The sequence below is a fragment of the Branchiostoma floridae genome, chromosome 8 (genome assembly GCF_000003815.2).
Source record: "Branchiostoma floridae strain S238N-H82 chromosome 8, Bfl_VNyyK, whole genome shotgun sequence".
NCBI lineage: Eukaryota > Metazoa > Chordata > Leptocardii > Amphioxiformes > Branchiostomatidae > Branchiostoma > Branchiostoma floridae.
In genome coordinates, this window is record NC_049986.1 from 3,859,329 (window position 1) to 3,880,191 (window position 20,863).

The 20,863-nt window shown below is 40.1% G+C and overlaps 2 protein-coding genes across 2 annotated transcripts in view; both read right to left on the bottom strand.

The window, feature by feature from the left end:
* Positions 1–3,950, bottom strand: LOC118421491 (very low-density lipoprotein receptor-like). The gene is made up of 5 exons (XM_035828804.1): positions 3,717–3,950; positions 3,295–3,411; positions 2,594–2,881; positions 1,584–1,706; positions 1–1,277 (listed from the first exon to the last, which is right to left on the bottom strand). Exons 1-5 carry the CDS (start codon positions 3,820–3,822, stop codon positions 1,177–1,179), a joined length of 735 nt encoding a protein of 244 aa, XP_035684697.1. The 5' UTR covers positions 3,823–3,950; the 3' UTR covers positions 1–1,176.
* Positions 3,951–5,221: 1,271 nt separating this feature from the next.
* Positions 5,222–20,863, bottom strand: part of LOC118421134 (lactadherin-like) — a 29,006-nt gene continuing 13,364 nt past the window's right edge. Inside the window, exons 6-12 of the mRNA XM_035828294.1 lie at positions 17,336–17,511; positions 16,830–16,985; positions 16,231–16,369; positions 10,203–10,423; positions 8,219–8,377; positions 7,093–7,231; positions 5,222–5,280 (exon numbers count right to left, since the gene is read on the bottom strand). Coding sequence (XP_035684187.1) covers positions 5,222–5,280; positions 7,093–7,231; positions 8,219–8,377; positions 10,203–10,423; positions 16,231–16,369; positions 16,830–16,985; positions 17,336–17,511 — 1,049 coding nt within the window. The remainder of the gene's footprint in view (positions 5,281–7,092; positions 7,232–8,218; positions 8,378–10,202; positions 10,424–16,230; positions 16,370–16,829; positions 16,986–17,335; positions 17,512–20,863) is intronic.

Here is a 20,863-nt window from a genome sequence, read left to right on the forward strand (position 1 = left end):
TATAGATATGAATAATACCATCGGCTGTATTCGCTAATAGTTTAGAATCTAGATCGAAAAAAGGCACCAATTCATATGGAATAGAATTTATGCTGAGTTGATCTAGAGAGAGCCCTGTCTATAAAAGGACAAAAAATCCTGACATTTCTCAAGAAACAGGATTAATGTATATAGGATTGATCTTAATAATAAAAATAGCTTGATAACATGGGAAAACGATCAGGTTAAAGCAGGTTAAAGTAGTAAAACATGCAGTATGTGAAATTATAAGATCTTATGATCTATAACTGTTCATACTGAGTCCATCTTGTGTGTAACTGTTTTGTATTTAACTAACGCAATGGATTACCCCTTAGAACTACAAACAGCTTGCATTGAGTTTCCTTAAAAACTTGAGTAATGTTTTATCTTGGGTAGTGATGTACATTCCGGCCTTGTCTCGACAAACACTAAAGGGAGAGATAAAATTTGCAATGCAAAACAATGGTTGCTATAGATGTATATATATGTTTATTTGATTTGTACATGTACATGGTAAAAGGCTGTAATACCACGAAAGCTACAATCACGGAATGGAAACACAGAATTCAGTTAAATCAAATGGAGACCTTTTTCAATTAAGTTATACTACACGAAACTTTATATTCAGTTGAATTAAATGGAACTTGTGCATAGTATATAAACTACATTTTTTTTGTAATGAAATATTAGGGAACAATTGTTTAACTATCAGAGCCGTGTTTTGCTAAACCAATAAAGTAACCTATTTCTCCTCATAAAATTCATGTCCTTATCCTTTGCTTATTGCTCTTTTAAATGTCTCTTTGTAGCAGTAAAGGGTACACAGTCACTTGTCTTGGTTAATTCTTGAATAAGTTGAATTCTCCATTTACGTTATCACAATTTTACAGACGATAACATTAAAAATCTGGAATGAATACAAATTGGCTGTACTTTTGTTCGGACTTATCACATACTGTCCTGTGTATTTTAAGCCGTTATGTTGACTTAAACATTGTCTAGATACGTGTTATAGTAATCAGATTTGCCATTATTAGGACAGATATAAAATGTACACATGTCGTGTTTCTTCCATCCGCAAACGCTTGGTGCTTTCTATTACGGGAATTTCCATTGATTTTGTCCCCGGTATACATTATTCCAGGCATTGTATGATCAGAAAGCCAGGCGATAGAGAATTTGACCACCCATTGCAGCGGCTACCATCCAACCCATGGCATGGCCTTTGGATCCATGATTCTCATTGGAACCTTCAGCTAGAAAAAAGTAAATGCTTAAACTTAGATACTATATAATGTTATGATAAACCTGAAACGAGCGTAAGACGTGATAAGTGTATACAATGGATATGTGCTGAGTGTAGGCAACATCCCGTAGTTGTTGATGACAATACATTAATATAATGCATTACAACACATTAAGGTGCTTGTTTAAAGAATAAATAAAGTTACCGAGTTTTTAATCAATCAATCAATCAATCGTTCTCATGCATCATTAGTTAATGCCTGGCGGATACACACAATTTTAGAACGTGTTTTTTAGAACGTCTTTAGTCTTCGTACCTGTTTGGTCTTCGAATGATCCTTGAGCCGTTGGTTCTGCGGTCGGTCCATCATGTGGTTCTTGGTTATTTGTGGTTTGAGTGGACAGACCGTCAGCGTGGCCACAACCCTGCTCGTCTTCCCCTAACAAGTGAAATATTACAAGTACTTTTTTTTATCATTGCTTGTTAAATAAGTGTATTAAAGCCTTTTTTCTTAAAAAAATGTTAGCAGTTTGGATTTAACAATTAGCCAATTGCTACTTTCCTTCAGCCAATGAGAAGCTCCCATTTTCTGTGGATATAACCACATAGTGTGGGACTATGAAGAAAGTGTGAGGCTAGTTAATGCTAATGAGGAAAAAAGTGTGGTGCTATCAAGCAAAACCGTGGTGCTATCAACCTAAAATATATATGGGTGCCAGACGCATGTGACCTTTTTTGACCAATCCTCTCTTACCTTCGAGCCCCTCTTCTGGGACACTTGAATTATGTCATGTGATAACTGCCAAACCTACTCTTGACTTCTAATTGCCCGGAGAAATATGACCAGACTTTCTGTCTCTCCAGGCAGTCACTTTAGAAAAATCTTGGCAATATTAATTTAATGGCATTAAGCTTGTGTTCTTGCTGCCTGACACTGCCTGTTATAGCATGTGAAACAATAATAAAGATTGTGGACTTTAAGGACAGAATAAAACTTAACATTTTGTAGAGAATATGAACTAGAGAAGCTTCGGGGAAGTATGCCATGGGCTAGGATGGTTAAACCGATGGGCTTGGCCTCGTTTTTCGTTTTCTGTTTATAACACCAGGCCGTACCACACAGCAACTAGAAACCCCTCGGCCTCGGTGGGTGGACCTGGTGCTAAACACAGAAACTTTTTAATTGTTATAATAATTACTGGATGGACACTTTTGTAGTCAGACTACGCTGCCAATGTGAGTTTACCATATGCTAACCATAAGTTAAGTGAGTTATCTCAAATTTTTCTACATAAATGAATAGGACACTATATTAGTGGGCTGTACCTAACGCACAGTCTGGGTAGCCGTCACAGATCTGGTGAGACGGCAAACAGATCGGGTCGGCGATACCGGCAAAGTGGCAGGTGAACGTTGAGCAAAGCTCCGTCCCCCTATCGGTATCTTGCTCGGTTTCATCACTTGCATCGATTTCACAGTCCTGCTCGTCCTCCTTCTCCAAGCAATCCGCGTCACCGTCACAGCTGAACGCGTCAGGAACGCATGACGCGTTACCGTGGACGGACGAGCAGTTGTTGCTACAGGAGCCCCACCTGCGTCTCAGAGCGTCTTCAACTATAGCAACAAATTTTACAATCATCGGCATCATTCTTCTTTTTTTAAAGAAGTTTGTTGATAACTTGGATATGCATATGTAATCTAAGTGCTATTAGAGATGCAGGTAACGTTAATGTGTTAGTAGCTTTGGTCATATTGTATGATGTACATGCTTGTTATTAGTTCAGAATAACCAGTGATTTTAGATAGAAATTCTATAAATAAACAAAGTTTACATAGCCAGTTGATTAGAATAACACATATGAAGATGAGCTGTCTATTAGTAAGAGAGTCTGGCCTACTAAATCATCTAGTCAAGGTTTGATGTAGAAGTGCCATGAAAGAGGGTTTAAATACCAAGTGGAGTGAGCTACTACCTAATGTAAAGATGAGGTAATCCTCCCACAAATCATATTTAAGTTCTGACTTACTGTCGCTGATCCGTTCGTCCTCTCCGTCAGGACAGTCCTGATGACCGTCCCCCAGCTGACGCGTCGGCAGACAGGTGACGTCGTTACGGCAGGTGAAGAAACAGTGTTTGGGTACTCCTGTTGTGGAGAATATATCTCAAAGTTAAACTACTCCATTCATAGATATCAGAAAGCGAGTGCAACATGCTATGCATGCATTTCTAAAGGTCGGTAGATAGGGCCTAGAAATGCATGAAATAGAAGACCTAGTGCGTGCCCTATTCCCAACGATAGATAGGTAATATGTCTAACTAGTATGTAAGATGGTGGGATGCAAGAATGAAAAACAAAACCTCTGCAATGCATAGCTCAAAATCATATCCAGTTGCTTGAGTAAGTGATTTTAGGCATAGCTCCTTTTATTTTATTTAAAGTCAGTCCACCTTGTACGCAGCTTTGTTCGTCCACTCCGTCCAAACAGTCCTCCGTCTCATCACAGATCCAAAGGTAAGAAACGCAGGGGTCACCCAAAAAGCTTTGACACTCCATCGCACAGCCTGTTAATTAAGGAAACATGGGACGATAAATGCTATCGGTAAATTGTTTTATCGGGTTGGTAGATTAATTGAACAAAGTTATACAACCTTCCTTAATTCTTAAGTAAAAGTTTTGACGGCCAGCCGTCTCCTTTATCAGTACAAAATGAAACAAATACTATCGGTGCTATGCATGAACTAGACAGAGTCAGTGCAATCCGAACTTAGTTATTGTGACGGATTGCACTGACTCTGTCTAGTTCATAAAGCACCGAGGATATTTGTTTTATTTTGTGCTAAAGAAGGCGACAGGATGAAGGTTTTGTAACGATGAAACGAGAAATGCTACATGTAATATACGTCATTAGAAGCATTTATTTAACTACACCCCTGCTCTTCCGTGTTCTACCATTAGATGAGAAGTACTGTCACAGTTCTTTTACCATTAGATGAGAAGTACTGTCACAAATCTTTTACCATTAGATGAGATTAGATGAGAAGTACTGTCACAGTTCTTTTACCATTAGATGAGAAGTACTGTCACAGTTCTTTTACCATTAGATGGGAAGTACTGTCACAGTTCTTTTACCATTAGATGAGAAGTACTGTCACAGTTCTTTTACCATTAGATGAGAAGTACTGTCACAGTTCTTTTACCATTAGATGAGAAGTGCTGTCACAGTTCTTTTACCATTAGATGGGAAGTACTGTCACAGTTCTTTTACCATTAGATGAGAAGTACTGTCACAGTTTTTTTTACCATGGCAAATTTCCTCGTCCATCCCTGTGAAGCAGTCTTCTGTACCGTCACAAGTTTGGCTCTCATGGAACACTTCAGATCCTCGTTCTGTCCTGACGTCATCCCAACATGGAAGGAACTGACTGTCGATTTCTATAAGGCAAACAAGAGATCGGTGACCTCACAACTCAATATCTAGAAGTTTGTGAGTTTATCGTTCCGTCTTGTCTAATTAAGTATGCGAATATTAATTATTTTACTTCATTCTAAAACAAGTCTTCTTTCCATTACATTATTGTATTATCATACTGCCTGTACCTTTTGTTCCTGTAGTGGAATTCTGTGCTAACTTACAGTATGATTTATGCAAATAACTAACACATATACATAACCCTTACTTTTACATAAATGCTTATTGACAAAATGTCTAAAGTATGAAGTCTTAACCATTAGCGAGTAAGAAATTATAGCACTTTCGCAATACTTATGCAAATTTAGTCTTATTTGCATTAATATGGCACAACTATCTATCTAACTATCTTATATTTGTGTGTCTATTGTTTTGTGCCAGCTGTACATACCAAGCGCTATTTGCATAAGCCTACTTTACTGCAGGCACATTATTTACAGTGTGGTAGAACGTGAACCAGCGTACCAGAACATCCTAGATCTTCTAACTTGGGGGTCCATTCCAGACCGCACTCTTCTTGTAGAACCTCTTCACATGCAATGCTGCAGTATAAACGGATTGTAGGTCTTTTTGTTGCATTACCCGTGTCCATTAATAGAATACAAGCATGTTTACGAGTTTCAGTTTAATCGCTGCTTTCAAGGTAAAATAACACCAGCGAGAAACCTGACGGATTTAGATCGAAAACAATGACAATCGGAGCATGTATTCCATTGTCGCTTTTGATAATTCAAGAATTTGTGTTTAGAGTATCTTTTCATTAGTATCTATTATTGAACTATTATTGCTTTTATATATTATTTGCGTTATAAAGCCGATGATTCTATAATGCATTAATATTTCTATTGTTTTAACTATTTTCTAAGAAAAAAACTGATTATTTGGTAATCAGTGTATTTACCCGCCTTGGTGGTTATAGCGCTGCGGCACACATCCGTCAAAGGCCGGACAGAGGTTGTCCTTTTGTCGACATGTCCCATAACAGAAGGCCTGGTCTGACGTACACCCGGAGCCTTGTGAACGAAATGTGAACGGTTGTGTTTGGTAAGAATTGTTCCGGTGATTATTAGGAAGTAGCCCGGGGCGCACTACAAAGCCTCAGATTTGTCCCGGTGTCACCCGGAGGGGGGGGGGGGGTATCTACTGTACGGAATACGTCAGCTATATGTTTTCAATTTGTCACAGTATCTACTTTCTTGTGCTGGAAACATTCCTAAAGCACAACTTCATATACCTGTTGCTAAATGCTGCAAAAACACTCAGTCTGATAAAGCACCAGTCTTAAGAAGGACGGGTACCAAAACACCGGTTCCTAAATACTAGAAAAACAGTCACATTGGAGGTGAGGCCAGGTGCTTAAACAAAATGTGCGTTATTCTAATGAATACCTTATTTGCAGAATTGATAAAGACATTTCATAGTTGTGTGGTCAGTTCATGGTTAAGACGACATATTAGAGATATATGGGTTGCTTGAGGACAGGTGAATACAATGAAATATACCTTATGTCGAGACTCAATTATATGTAATAATAGGAATGCAATGTGCCCAACCCTCCTTCTCCGAAACAAGTTCAACTATCTTATTAACATGCAATTACGTTAATATTAATACTATGGATGGAGTTATGTATCAAACTCGTGTAGTTATATCATTTTGAAACTGCATTTTGTGATTTTACCAATCGTTTTCTAAAATGTTATGTAAACCCCTTAGAGGGGGTGAGATAGGGGGATATGCCCGAAAGTGGCCAAAACAGCCCGTGAAAAGCCCAATAGGGCCCCAACTGTGACCTAAATCTACTTGTATCCACAATTATTGTTTGTCATGTCCAAAGGGCAGGGGTATGCCAAAGTTGGCACTTGCATGCACACTTGGAGTAATCGGATTTAACGTGAGTTTAGAAGTCGCTACGATAAGTTATTAATTAACCCTGTTCCTTTAGAATGAGTTTCAAACGTTGAACTTTCCTCATGCCCGTAGGTTTTCCGCACCCCCGTAAAATGGTAGCATTATCGCCAACTGCCTGTTTCGGGCAGATAACATGATGCGAAACGACTCGTACCTTGTTGCGAAAAGACTTGCCTTGTTGCGAACTGACGGTTGCAAACTGACATTGTTTTCAAACAACCTGTTACCCTTCGCGCCTATGCAGCACTTACCTGAGGGCCAAGATTGGGGTGGGGGGTTGGTGTGCAGAGTTAGAAAAAACAGATAACGTCTTCAAGTTTTTCTTATTTTGACAATTCAGATGTATTTTCATGAATACATCATTAAGAAAGTTTCCTTTACTTTACATTTTTGGTCTTTGTTGATATTGTCAATTCTAGACAATCACAAACTGAAACTCTTACCATCTATGACAAGAACCTCCACCCTCATGGCTACCATAATACGGTAGGAGAGCGGATAGAACCGGGTGAAGAGCGCAAGAACCGGGTTGTCCAACAGATTGCGGGCATATCGATAGCTGTCGCTGTTTCCTATGAAAACCTGAAGCAAAACATTAATGTCGCTTATTATAGATTGGGTTCTGGACTTCTGGTAACAATGTAGACATTTGGTTCTGAAATTTGATCGAACAAGAAAGTAGGCTTGATGATTCGCAGTAGACCGTGAACAGATTATAAAAGCTAGTGTTAAGTTTCTCTTTGTAAAATAATAAGTGAAACTTCGTTTCGACATTAATGTAAATTGTAATGTTACAGTGATAAGATACACCACGTGTAGAGTCAATGTAAGAGAGCCACACTCGGTTGGAAATTAGACGAGACATTAAACCGTGTTTGAAAAAAAACCGCGAATCCTCGAACACGTTAAGGAACCCACCAAGATATTCGAAAAGAGTGCATTGCACGAAATGACCTGAAATCCTGATGAATGTGACAAATCCCAAATCGTGCGATGCGGTGAATACAGAACGTTTCCGAGCGAATTCGGACAAATCCATGACACTTATATGAATACGACGATACACCGCCAAATCAAACCGATTCCGGTGCCGTATACGTCTCGGATACAAGTTTCCTCAAATATGTTACAGAATACTGCTCCGTATATGTCGCAAAAGCCTTGTTTTTGGATTTTGTTGTATTTAAAGGTTCCGAATTCGATGTTCGGACCTGCTCCGGATTCAAAAATACAAAAAAATACATGTACAGTTCCGTATTTTTTTAGCAAATCCGTATTTCCAGATCAACGTATCTGATGTTCGGATTTCTTACGAATCCGTTGTCGGATTCGCCTACATTCGCCAAAATACGGAGTAAATATGACCTTCATGACATTTCATGGAGGCAATAACTGTACGTATTCACCGAGGATTCCAGGTTATTTCGTGCAATGGTAGGGATCAGTGTGAGTGGACCAAAACTGTCCGGACATGCAGCTTAAAGCTTGTACTCTTCTATATTCAAACTCTTACCCCATTTGGGTACAGGGTATGGAATACAAACACAGCGGAATAAACTCAAAACTTACCATCGGTTCGGCGTCGCTGTCACCGGTGCGGTTTCTGTACGGTGTCCATGTTTGACCATTCACTGAGAACGCCAGTTTGTAGGAAGTGACCCATAATTTCATGAAGTAAGCCCCCTGGGTGATCACCCCGGCAACCGCGCACACTTTGTCGTGCTTAATCTGAAGTGCGAAGGAGAAGAGACAAACTAGTATAAACAAGGAGTATAACTAGAAAGGCCGACATTTGCTTAGAGAAAATACAGCATATTTCAACCATCTCTCTCCCCATGCAACAATAGACTGATCCAAAATCACCCATGTGCAAAAATGGAACACTTCTGCTTAAAAATCACTTCTCCTAATCACACTTAATAATGAATCTTACAAAATTCCTCGTGCAAGAATAGACTCTTCCAATGCACTCCATGTGAATTTGCACAATAGACAAGTCCAGAAATACTCCTACTGAAAACATGGCCTTTGGAATAAGAAACCAAGTCCAAAATTGAACTTAGAAAAAAAAAAGGTCCACAATGCATGAAAAGGTAAAATAGACCATACTAAAAACAATTCCGCTAAAAACGGAATTTTGAATCATCACCGGTCCGAAACTGATTTGAAAAAAAAATCCCCCCTCTTTGCAATAATGAACTCTTCCTGGACACTCCTATGTAAGATGCAGCAGTCCAAAAATACATACCCTAAAATAAGACTTTGACATAATCACCAAAGTCTAAAAATGGATTTTTAAAGAACCCCCCTCCGTGCGAGAATGTACTCTTTTAACACACCCATTTGAATTGCAAAGTAGACCAGTCCAAAAAATACTCCCACTGAAATATCTTACATAATCACTAGTCAAAAGATGAATTTTACTCCGTACAAGAATGTATCTTCCAGATAACACCAGGCTCGCTGATTGGCTGTCAAATCCCCCCACGGGAAATTGATTCAGGCTAAGGGATTAGTTACCTACTCTATCAAGTAATATAAATATGTCCAGGCTTGCAGGTGAAGTCTTGAAGTGGGGTTCAACGACCTTTGGGCATTGAAAAATGAACCAAAAAAATCCTCAAATATATCATGTCAAAATTATACATGGGTCATTTGAATAAATATCTAGAGCACTCCTTTACCAAAGTGTGTCCGTTTTTGTTTGCGGATGCATCGTGCTAAGGCAAAAGTGTATGAAGGAAATGGGTTTAACCATTTTGATCCGAAGGGGTGTTTTGGTGATCGTTACGTGGCATAGAAAATAAGTATGGTGGCCTTGTTTGAAATAAATGAATGGGCCGGGGTAAACGTATCGTCTTGATGCTTATTTAGCTAGTTATAATAGATGATAATTATGCAAAAAGGAGCCAATCTGTATGATTGAGAGAAAGTGCCTTAAGACCACATTGGTAAATGGCGGGAACTCGATACTTGTAATATTTGGATGTTCATTATAAAGGTGAACATTATCAAACGTAAATCATGCAAATCAGGGCAAATCTAACTGAGAAAATAATAGAATAGCCAAGGTTGTGAAGACGCAATCTATTCCATTATAGGACTATCGCAACGTGTGACATTTGTAACTGAGAAAGAGAAGAATATTGATACAGAGATATTATATAGATAAGACCTTATTTGCATACCCAATGCTTTAATCCCATTGTGGTGAATACTAGGAATTTCTTACTTTTGGCATTTGGAATCATTGAACGCTAAGTATGTAAATAAGGACCTCACTTGCATAAATCACCAAAAAATACTATTAAAACCCTATTTCTTAATATAGATTATTTACATCTGTTATTTGGGTGAAAGAGATGAACAACTGAAAATGTATGCAAATGAGGACCGTATTTGCATAACCAATGACAAACACAAATGATACACCTGTTGTAAATGTTCAAGTCATTTAGCTAAGGTATAGGGTCTCGGAACTCTAGTTTGTTATTGTTTATTGCAAATAGTCCGTCGGGCCCTCGGCTAGGAAATATGACGTAGGTCGTAATACCTGTAGCCATGGGTCCGGGTCCTCCTGAAAGAAATTCGTAGCCCACGACATACCCGGAAGCTTCCCGTAATTCAGACGTGCCTCCCAAGGCAATATGTTGTCAGTTCGTGATGAAGCGGTGATGTGGAGATCGGGAATCTTCGGAACCGCCTCGGGATTGCTCGGATCTAGTCCGACTCCCAATGGGACGTACTCCTCTTTAGTTAACCAAGTGTTTTCGTCTGGAAAACATAAGCTCATACCTTTGTAAAAGAGGTTTTTAGGGGGTATTTTTACCTTTGCCAGAATGGGTAAGGTTAAAATCTTTTTGGCTTGTGCGTGTGTTTGTCCTTCTTCCCGTGAACAGTATAACTCGAGAAGACTTAGATGTATGCTGATGATATGTGGTGGGTTGGTAGGAGTCGGCAAAATGAAGGGGGGTTTGATAATGCCCCCCCCCCTAGCGGCCTGCTAAGGTACTGCAGTGGAACCTCCATGTTTGATATCTAACGTTCTGGACATGCTGCAGTCGAGATTTGTGACCGGTAGATAGACCTCGGGGCAGAGAGTGAGTGCTGTGAGTTTGGGCCCCTAGCGGCTTTTTTTGGAACTGCGGGCGACGGCTTCCTTTCAAACTTCGGACGAGAATAACTCGAGAACGTGTTGATGGAGCGTCATAATTATGGTATGTAGATAGAGTGAGTGATGATACTAATTATGCAAATACACTTGTAATTTGCATAATTAATGAGGACAGTTTATCAGTCCGCTGCAGTCCATGGTAGGACTTTCAAACGTGCCACATCTGTAGCTAGGAGGGAGGGAAATGTCGATAGATATCAATTATGCAAATTGTGACATTATTTGCATAATTAATGCGAGAATATGAACGTGTTTATGGATCATCATGATATTTGGGATGTGGATAGCTCAAGTGCAGACTTACACTATGAGATACTACTTATGAAAATTTACATCAAATTTGCATAATCAATGAGAAACGTTTATAAATCCACTTCATTCCATGATAGGACTTTCAAACTTGTCACATATATGTAGCTGAGAAAGAGAGAAATGTCAATAGATATTAATAATGCAGGTGATGACATCATTTGCATAGAAATTTTAGTAACATAGCTAGTAGAGCAGAGCTTGGGATGTTCCCAAGTGACTTAGATAGATCAGTCAAGTTTTGGCTACGCCTCAAACAGTTGGACTTTTCAACACATCCCCTACAAGTAGATGCGTTACTATGTATATGCATTCCCTAAAAGTAGATGATTTTTAAAGAAACTAAAGAAGGAATACTCCAAAGTAAATTATCTAATGTTACTAGATAAATATGAGGTAAGATCGGCAATGTGCAAATTTAGAATTAGCACCCACCCCCTTGCAGTTGAGAAAGGTTGGTACAAAAAGTTACCTGTGGGCGAAATAATATGTAACTAGTATTGTATTCTGGTTTATTTGGCAAAGGTATGTGTTCGTGGAACTCTAGTTAAACAACGGCTATTTCAAAGTATTGTGACACACCACTTTAATAGCTATATTTATGGAGTAGGGTCACAAGTAAATGTTGTTTTCGTTGAACTCATCGATGTTTTTGGCGATGCCTGAGGGGGGAGCCTAATAGTATAGGGAGCGACCGTTGGCAATGAATTCCAAAAACTGTAGAGGAATGTCAGGCATGCCAAAGTACGCGCGTGCGTAGTTGCATCATGCCGGACTGAACCATTGCCTCCGCGTGTAAGCTTTCCAGTCACAGGGCACATGCCGGTATAGGCCTATACGTGTGCACACTAGTGTTTTCCGTATTCGCCCATGGCGATTTTTGACTGATCGCCGTGCAAAATTGTGAAAAGCCTAGGACTTCTGACGTACCAGAATTGTATATAATAAATAGATAATGCCAAATGACAGCCAAATACGTTATGCCCATGGGTTGTACTATGCAAAAGAGGTAATAAAACTAACGCACATTTTCTAATTTGGACGCCATGACGTGTGGACAGTGACACAGCTGATAAAGTAGCGTTCCCGAACTTCGACATTCGGTTCAATGTTTTAAAGCGTTGTGGAAAAGTTACTAAGTAATTTTTGGCAGTCAAATGACTTTCTACGTTATGCCCATGGGTTGCACTATGCAATTCAAGTGATAAAAGTAACGCACATTTTCCAATTTGGACGCCATGACGTGTGGAAGTTGAAATTTACAGTTTCACCGCTGATAAAGTAGCGTTCCAGAACTTCGACATTAGGGTTGAGGTTCAATGTTTTAAAGCCTTGTGGAAAAGTTACTAAGTAACTTTTGGCAGTCAAATGACTTTCTACGTTATGCCCATGGGTTGTAGTATGCAATTCAAGTGATAAAAGCAACGCACATTTTCTAATTTGGACGCCATGACGTGTGGAAGTTAAAATATACAGTAACACCGCTGATAAAGAAGCGTTCCAGAACTTCGACATTCGGTTTGATGTTTTAAAGGCTTGTGGAAAAGTTACTAGGAAATTTTTGGCAAACAAATGACTTTCTACGTTATGCCCATAGGTTTACCATGCAATTCAAGTGATAAAAGTAACGCACATTTTCTAATTTGGACGCCATGACGTGTGGAAGTTAAAATATACAGTGACATCGCTGATAACGTAGCGTTCGAGAACTTCGACATTCGGGGGTGAGGTTTAATGTTTTAAAGCCTCATGGAAAAGTTACTGAGTAACTTTTGGCAGTGAAATGATTTTCGACGTTATGTTCATGGGTTGTACTATGCAAGTCTAGTGATAAAAGTAACGCACATTTTCTAATTTGGACGCCATGACGTGTGGAAGTTAAAATATACAATGACACCGCTTATAAAGTAGCGTTCCAGAACTTCGACATTCGGGGGTGAGGTTCAATGTTTTAAAGCCTTGTGGAAAAATTACAAAGTAATTTTTGGTAGTCAAGCGACTTTCACCGCTATGCTCATGGGTTCTACTATGCAATTCAAGTGAAAAAAGTAACGCACATTTTCTAATTTGGACGCCATGACGTGTTGAAGTTAAAATATACAGTGACGCCGCTGATAAAGTAGCGTTCCAGAACTTCGACATTCGGTTCAATGTTTTAAAGCCTTCTTGAAAAGTTACTAAGTAATTTTTGGCAGTCAAGTGTCTTTCTCCGCTATGCCCATGGGTTGTACTATGCAATTCAAGTGATAAAAGTAACGCACATTTTCTAATTTGGACGCCATGACGTGTGGAAGTTAAAATATAAAGTGACACCGCTGATAAAGTTGCGTTCCAGAACTTCGACATTCGGTTCAATCTTTTAAAGCCTTGTGGAAAAGTTACTAAGTAATTTTTGGCAGTCAAATGACTTTCTTCGTTATGCCCATGGGTTGTACTATGCAATTCAAGTGATAAAAGTAACGCACATTTTCTAATTTGGACGCCATGACGTTTGGAAGTTAAAAGATACAGTGACACCGCTGATAAAGTAGCGTTCCAGAACTTCGACATTCGGTTCAATGTTTTAAAGCCTCGTGGAAAAGTTACTAAGTAATTTTTGGCAGTCAAATGACTTTCTCCGCTATGCCCACGGGTTGTACTATGCAATTCAAGTGAAAAAAGTAACGCACATGTTCTAATTTGGACGCCATGACGTGTGGAAGTTAAGATATACAGTGACACCGCTGATAAAGTAGCATTCCAGAACCCGGACATGGGGGGTGACGTTCAATGTTTTAAAGCCTTGTGGAAAAGTTACTTAGTAATTTTTACTGCATATGAATCTTCATTTGTTTTTGTTGTTTATTCTTTATTCAGAAGAGAAATCAGCCTCGCAGTTAGTCAAAAAACAAACTGAATATAACTGATTTTACAAAATGTTGAATTTACATGGTGAATACAGAATATATGTATATACATTAATTAAACAATTACATGACGCAGAAACAATAACTGACGCAGAAACACCTAAAACAAAGTTGTACGTAATGCCCTACAGAGAACACTGAAGTAAGGACAGGAACGTCCTATACACTAAGTAACACTAAGATGATTCGTTATACAGGCTTATGGCCTGGTGCAAAAACGACCTTCTCAGTCTCTGTGTCCGGGCAGCTGGCACAGTGAGTGCAGTGCCGTTTCTAAGAGTCCTCCCAGTGGGCGTAGTCCTGGCCGGCGACACCAGGTCATGGAGTGGGTGACCCTCGTCCAGCATGTTCCTCAGTAGCTTCACTGCCGCAACCTCTCGCCGTTCTTTCAGCGTCGGCAGAGGAGACACCTCTCGTCTTCCCCTCAGTGAGACGATACGGAGTGCTCTCCGTTGTATTCTTTCAATTTGTCTCTCCTGCTCCTTACTACACCCTACTAGTAGTACGTGCCCATATTCGAGCACAGGTCTGATAAGTGTGACGTACACTTGGACCAAATCCACAACACTAGTGCCCTGTTTAGTAAGGAGCCTAAGATAAAGAATAAAGAATAAAAACAAATGAAGATTCATATCAAATAAATAAATAAATAAATTAAATCGTGATCTGTGTCCAGGAGTTTGGAAAGTTTGGTGGTCTTCTTCACCCTTGATATCTTTGTATCTAAATGCAAACCGATGCGTGAAACAAGCATTGTTTGAGCGCAAATGATGTATAACATGTGGGGTTGTGAGATAGCGATGTGATAATTACCTTCGCCAAGAAGGTTATATTTTGGGTAGCGTTTGTATGTGCATGTGTGTGTTTGTTAAAGACCACCATAACTCCAGAACGCCTGGATGGATTGCATTGATATTTGGTATGTGGGTAGGTCTTGTTGAGACCTGGAAACGATTAGATTTCGGGTCCCCTAGCGGCCTGTTACGGTACAGCAGCAGAACTTCCTGGTTTGATGTCACGAGTTCTGGACATGTTGTGGCTATGAATTTTAAGTGGTAGACAGCTCTTAAAGCCGTGAGTAATATAAGTGGTATAGGTTTGGGCTCCCTAGCGGCTTGTTTTGGAACTGCAGGACAAATTAGTATCAGACTTTGAAAGGGAATAACTAAAGAAGGGGTTGACGGATTGTAATGATTTTTGGTATGTGGATAGGTTACGTGATGCTTCATATAATTACATATCAATTATGCAGATTGAAAGCTAATTTGCATAATTAATTGGGAAATTGTCTCAATATACTCAATTTAATTATAGGACCATAGCAACATGTGACCTTTGTAACCGAGTAAGAGAATATTGATAGATATACATTATGCAGAATAAAGACCTAATTTGCATAATTAATGAGAAAATGCTTTAATGTCATTGTGGTAAGCTAGAGAAGATGATCAACTGATATGATTTATGTAAATGAGGGTCTGTTTTGTAAAATCGATGAGAAGCATTTACATTATTAGTTCACCCTTCACTCACAAGAGAACCCCTTTTGACAGCAATGCTCTCTGAATATTAATCGCCAGGCGAATGGAATACGACTATCAAAACCCATAAATCTTTAATACTTATAAACAATAAAACCGTCGCCATGGCAATAATTTTAATTGCCACACTTTTTACGATTCCGTGCCGATCTAACTCTATCTCAGAAAGACGTTAACCCTTCCCCTAAGCATCAGAACAATCCAAAGGTTCCGTTAAGAAGCAATACAGTGCGGACGAAGTCAGTTGACATTTCTTCCTTTAGAAAAAAACTTTAAAGCAAGTTTCACCGAAACAGCTACCCTCATGACCTACGAAAACACGGGTAATCATTTTTATCGTATAACTAAAATTTATCTGAAACCTTTTCGTTTCTATGATTCCTGCTAGCGAAGCGACCAGAAAACAACGCACCTCAAACGCACGATCTGGGTAATCAGGTAACAAGACCGCATTACCGTTGTCTCGAGCACTAACGAAAAGGTATTCGCCAAGTGATCAATACTTGCCACCGAAAAGCGTACGAAGAACGGGATTTTTAGGAAATGTAAAATAGATATCATACATTGCTGTAGTGGTACCAGTATCTTAAGAATTGTGGTTTCCATCAAATCAGCATCAGAACGTAGCGGAATTACAGTACGTATACTTACCATTTGTGACGTACACTTCCAGCGTCATGGCAACCCAGCCCTCATAGCCTATCGGGAATATGCAAATGTAGCGTGACGTCACAGGAGTAGGAAGAGGACGACTCGCTTTGTTGTAACGGTCACGGTTTCCTTGGAAAACCTGTGCAACAAAAACGTCGGAAGATTTGGACATTTGGTAGCACGGAAGATGATATCTGCTACCGCACCGCGTGCCAGCCCAATGGTGGTTGTTACACCACAAACTTGTATCTATCCCAAAAGCGCTTTTCGGATACAGTACATTTGGGATAGCACAGCGTCTGGGATATCTAGGATGCGCTCTGGTTTACAGCGCTTTTGGAATAGAAGCACACCTGGGATGCAGGCCTATCCAAGATGTGATTCTGTCCCAAAAGCTCTTCTGGGATAGAATTTTCTGTACCGGTACCTACCCCTTATACCGGCTATACAAATACATATTAAGCTGGTGTACATGTGCTATGCCGAAAGATGATTGCACCGCCTATACTTATGTAGATCCTCGTATACTATTTCTTTAAATCCTTGCACCTGTTTCCAATACCCCCCCCCCCCCCCAGGGCCCATTTGTTAGTTCGTACCTGCACGGTGTTGTTGCTGCCTTCGTAATCTGTCCACCAATCGCCGTCCATGCTGAAGGCTAAAGTGAATGACGTCACCCAGCTACCCAGGTCCCAGTTCGAGCCGCCTCCACTGATGACCACGCCGGTGATGTCAGTCGTTTTACCAAAGTAAACCTGTAGTCAAACGTTTAATAGAGAAATGTTCAGTAAATTGCGCAAACCAGTCCTAAAATGGCGCACAAAATATGTCGCTTGCCATTATTTGGAATATTTCGGAGATTATTATGAACTTGAAATTCACAGAGAACGGCGTAAATTGCCCCAAGAGTTATCTTCCACTTAAATATCATGCCCACTGCCTGTCCAGATTTCGAGATATCAAAACCGGTAGTTTCGCTGCAGTACCGTAACAAGCCGCTAGGGAGCCCAAAATCTAATCGTTTTCAGGTCTCAATAAGGCCTACCCACGTACCAAATAACAATAGTAATAGGTAATAGGTAATAGGTAATAAAGGGAACAATACCTTAAGCCATTGGTCGACCACAGAACTTGGTACCCAGCAGTACCCTGGTGTAGTCGGAGGCGTGTGCCGAGCCTGGGAGGCGGCGAACTCCGGCTTGAACTCGGAACTGGCAGAGATGAAAAAATCAGGAATGTACCGACTTGCCAACCCAAGCGGGAACCCAGGAGGTGGGACGTCTGTGAGGAAATATGCATTTAGTAAGACTTAAACATAAACAATAATTCCCTATATACATGAGTCATGACGTATGGTTATATGATTTAGATATAAAAAATATTGACGATCTTTTTTACCTTCGTGAAATGCAGGTATAGTTTTGTGTGTTTTGGTGTGTTTCCGCCGATTTATCTCCAGTACGCAGTGTGCTATTGCGATGGTATTTGGTAGATTGGTGTGGTGTGGTGGCCTGACGATCAGGTTTGATTTGGGGCCTAATTGATTTTGAACTTGGTACAGAATGTTGCTTTTTGCGTTAATTAGTGATGGCTCTACCATCGAACAAGTTGGAGATTTTAGGTATCTTGGCAGCTATGGCAACACTGCCCACGATGTGAAGTGTCGTCTTGCACAGGCGTGGGGTGTTTCTAATGCCCTAACCAAAGTATGGAAAGCCCCAATACCGAAATCTACAAAACTCAAAGTCTTCAAGACATGCGTTGAAGCAATTCTCCTCTATGGAGCAGACTCATGGACTCTATCAAAATCTCTTGATGGGAACAACACCCACATGCTTCGTGCTGCCCTTGATGTTTTATGGAGGAGGCACATCTCCAACAAAGAACTTTATGGTCCCCTGCCGCAAATATCGGCGGTTGTCCGCAGTCGAAGATTGCGTTTGGCAGGGCACGTGGTCAAATGGCAGGAGAGGTCTTGGATTCCAAAGAAAACAAAGCTAAGCCAAAGTCAAGCTGAAGACAATTTGGATTTCAAAGGATAGCAAGGCTAAGACACAGTTAATGCAAATGAGTCAATTAGCTCATGTTGTTTTAGTTACAGGAGCTAAAAGTTTTGTTGGCGGGGGGGGAGGGGGGTAGTGCTATGTCCCAAGTGCCGGAAAGTTCTATACGTGAACAGCCCTCAAACCCTCGGACCACTCAAAGAAAACGGCCAAGTGCAAACCATTGACCGACAGAAAGAAAGCCAACATTACCATCCCCTATGTCCAAGGAGTTTCGGAAAAACTCAGACGGATCTTCCAAAACTTCAACATCGCCACTAACTTCAAACCTCACTCAACCCTCCGACACAAACTGGTACATCCAAAAGACAAACCACAGAAAGGTACTAAGGCCAATGTAATCTACAGACTCAAATGCGAGGAACCCAACTGTAACAACACATACATTGGTGAGACTAGTCGTCCACTAAAAGCAAGGTACCAAGAACATTGCAAACCGAAGGCCAACGGCTACTCTTCTGCTATTTTCAACCACCTAGAACACAACCAAGGACATTCCTTCAACCTCCAATCTACCGACATCCTAGACCATGAAGCCCGCTGGTTTGAACGGGGAGTTAGAGAGGCCATATATGAGAGAATATACAATCCCACCCTCAACAGAAAAGGGGGGGCTACGTATGGAACTTTCCGGCACTTGGGACATAGCACTACCCCCCCCCCCCGCCAACAAAACTTTTAGCTCCTGTAACTAGAACAACAACAGGAGCTAATTGACTCATTTGCATTAACTGTGTCTTAGCCTTGCTATCCTTTGAAATCCAAATTGTCTTCAGCTTGACTTAGGCTTAGCTTTGTTTTCTTTGGAATCCAAATTGTCTTCAGTCTGAATTGTCTTACAACCTTTCCTATTGGACATCTGAAATTGTCTTCATTCATAGTTAGAGTATAAAAGACCTGTTTCTTCCAGATCTCTTCAGTGTCACTGACGAAGGATAGTGGATTCTATCCGAAACGTCTGACCGTTTCAAAACCATATCCAGTTGCTTGAGTAACTATTTTTGGCGTATGCCATTTATCATGTATCAGGCCTCTGTACATAAGTGTATTTGTACTGGTGCTCAGGGTAATGTTTTTGTCAGTTATCTTCTTGGTGCTTCCAGAGGTGTGTTGAAGTTTGCGAGGGTCTCTTAGTTAGCTGCTTATGATAATCATGGGGAAATCATCATCATCATCATGGGTTACCCCCATATAACCCCGCAAGGGGCAAAATAGGGGGGGGGGGGATGAAAGCGGAAGCAACTATCAAAACAGAAGAAGAAATGTAAGGGGGCGTTATCGTAAAAAAGTGGTATGTGCTTTTTTATTGTTCAAGTTGTTTGCAGTATATTGTGTAAAAAGAAAGGTATGTGTAAGTTGATATGTTGATACATTTGCTCACTTTTGTACTAAATGGTCTAATTAGATATTGTGTCATGAGCGTTTGATCTGTTATCTATTTGCGCTACACCTCCAGAACAAAACATGCAATCGCAATTATATTTGGTACATGCCTTGTTAGTGGTAGCTTGACGATCAGCTTTGATTTTAGGCCTCCTGGTGTTTACACTTGACACTGCAGATTGCATTTTGTGTGTGTGGCGTTTCTGGTGCTATATGTCTTGACGGTCAAGTTTAATTTGGGGCCTCCTTGTGTATAAACTTGATGCTGCAGGTTGACTTTTGTGTGTAAAGTGGCATTTCCGACACTACATTTACAGAACGAAACGTGCGATTGGGAAGTTTTTTTGTAAATGGTTTGTTGGTGGTGTCTCGCTAATTAGGTTTGATTTGGGGCCTCCTGGTGTTTAAACTTGATACTGCAGATTGCCCCATTTTTGTGTGCGGGGGGGCATTATGGGTGTTATACATCCAGAAGAAAATATATATCCAGGACAGTCATTTTCCACCATCGTTAAAAACAAACAAATTACAAAACAAACACCTAGTACATTTCATGCATGTCTGAAGTCTACGAACTCTTGTTGGTTTTTCTATTTATTTACTTTTGGTGTATCCAAGTTGCATCATTACGTTTATGCATTTTGTATTCAATTTGCACAACATTTAGTATTCTAGTTTACATTGTCATTATCATTGCGTAGTGTCATTGTCTGCATAGACTGACCGACGGTAGCAGTTAGTAGTACTTCTGTAGTGTAAACATTTTCTACTTGTTCATTTGCAAAACTGCCTCATGGTCAGGTTTGCACTGAACAGTGCAGTACAAGCTGCCTACCTGGAAAGAATCATTTAATTAAAATACGCTGAAAGGACCCCTACTCTTCTCTGAAGTGTGTTTGTTTTTCTTACGGACTTTTCTATAACAAAGGAGCTCCTTTTAACGTCAATTCCGACAAATAACCATAGTGACAGCTAGGCACTACTTTACACCAAAGTCTAGTGAAAAAATAGGTGCTAAGTAATTTTCCAAGGAGCACAATATCGAGACCTGTCAGGGATTCGTACTCAGTACCTCCAGGCTTTAAGATCACATCCCTAACTAAACCATAATAGCAACCGCTTTCCAATCTCTATCGACATTCCTCATCTTACACTGAAGCACAATGGATAGTATGTCCGGCACATAT

What these genes read in the sequence shown, in the direction of transcription:
- LOC118421491 (XM_035828804.1), bottom strand. Translation starts at nt 3,822, where the DNA reads ATGGAGTGTCAAAGCTTTTTGGGTGACCCCTGCGTTTCTTACCTTTGG. An exon ending in GGACGAACGGATCAGCGACA is followed by an intron (nt 2,882 to 3,294) that starts GTAAGTCAGAAC and finishes TTGTTGCTATAG; the next exon opens with TTGAAGACGCTCTGAGACGC. An exon ending in CTACCCAGACTGTGCGTTAG is followed by an intron (nt 1,707 to 2,593) that starts GTACAGCCCACT and finishes TTCACTTGTTAG; the next exon opens with GGGAAGACGAGCAGGGTTGT.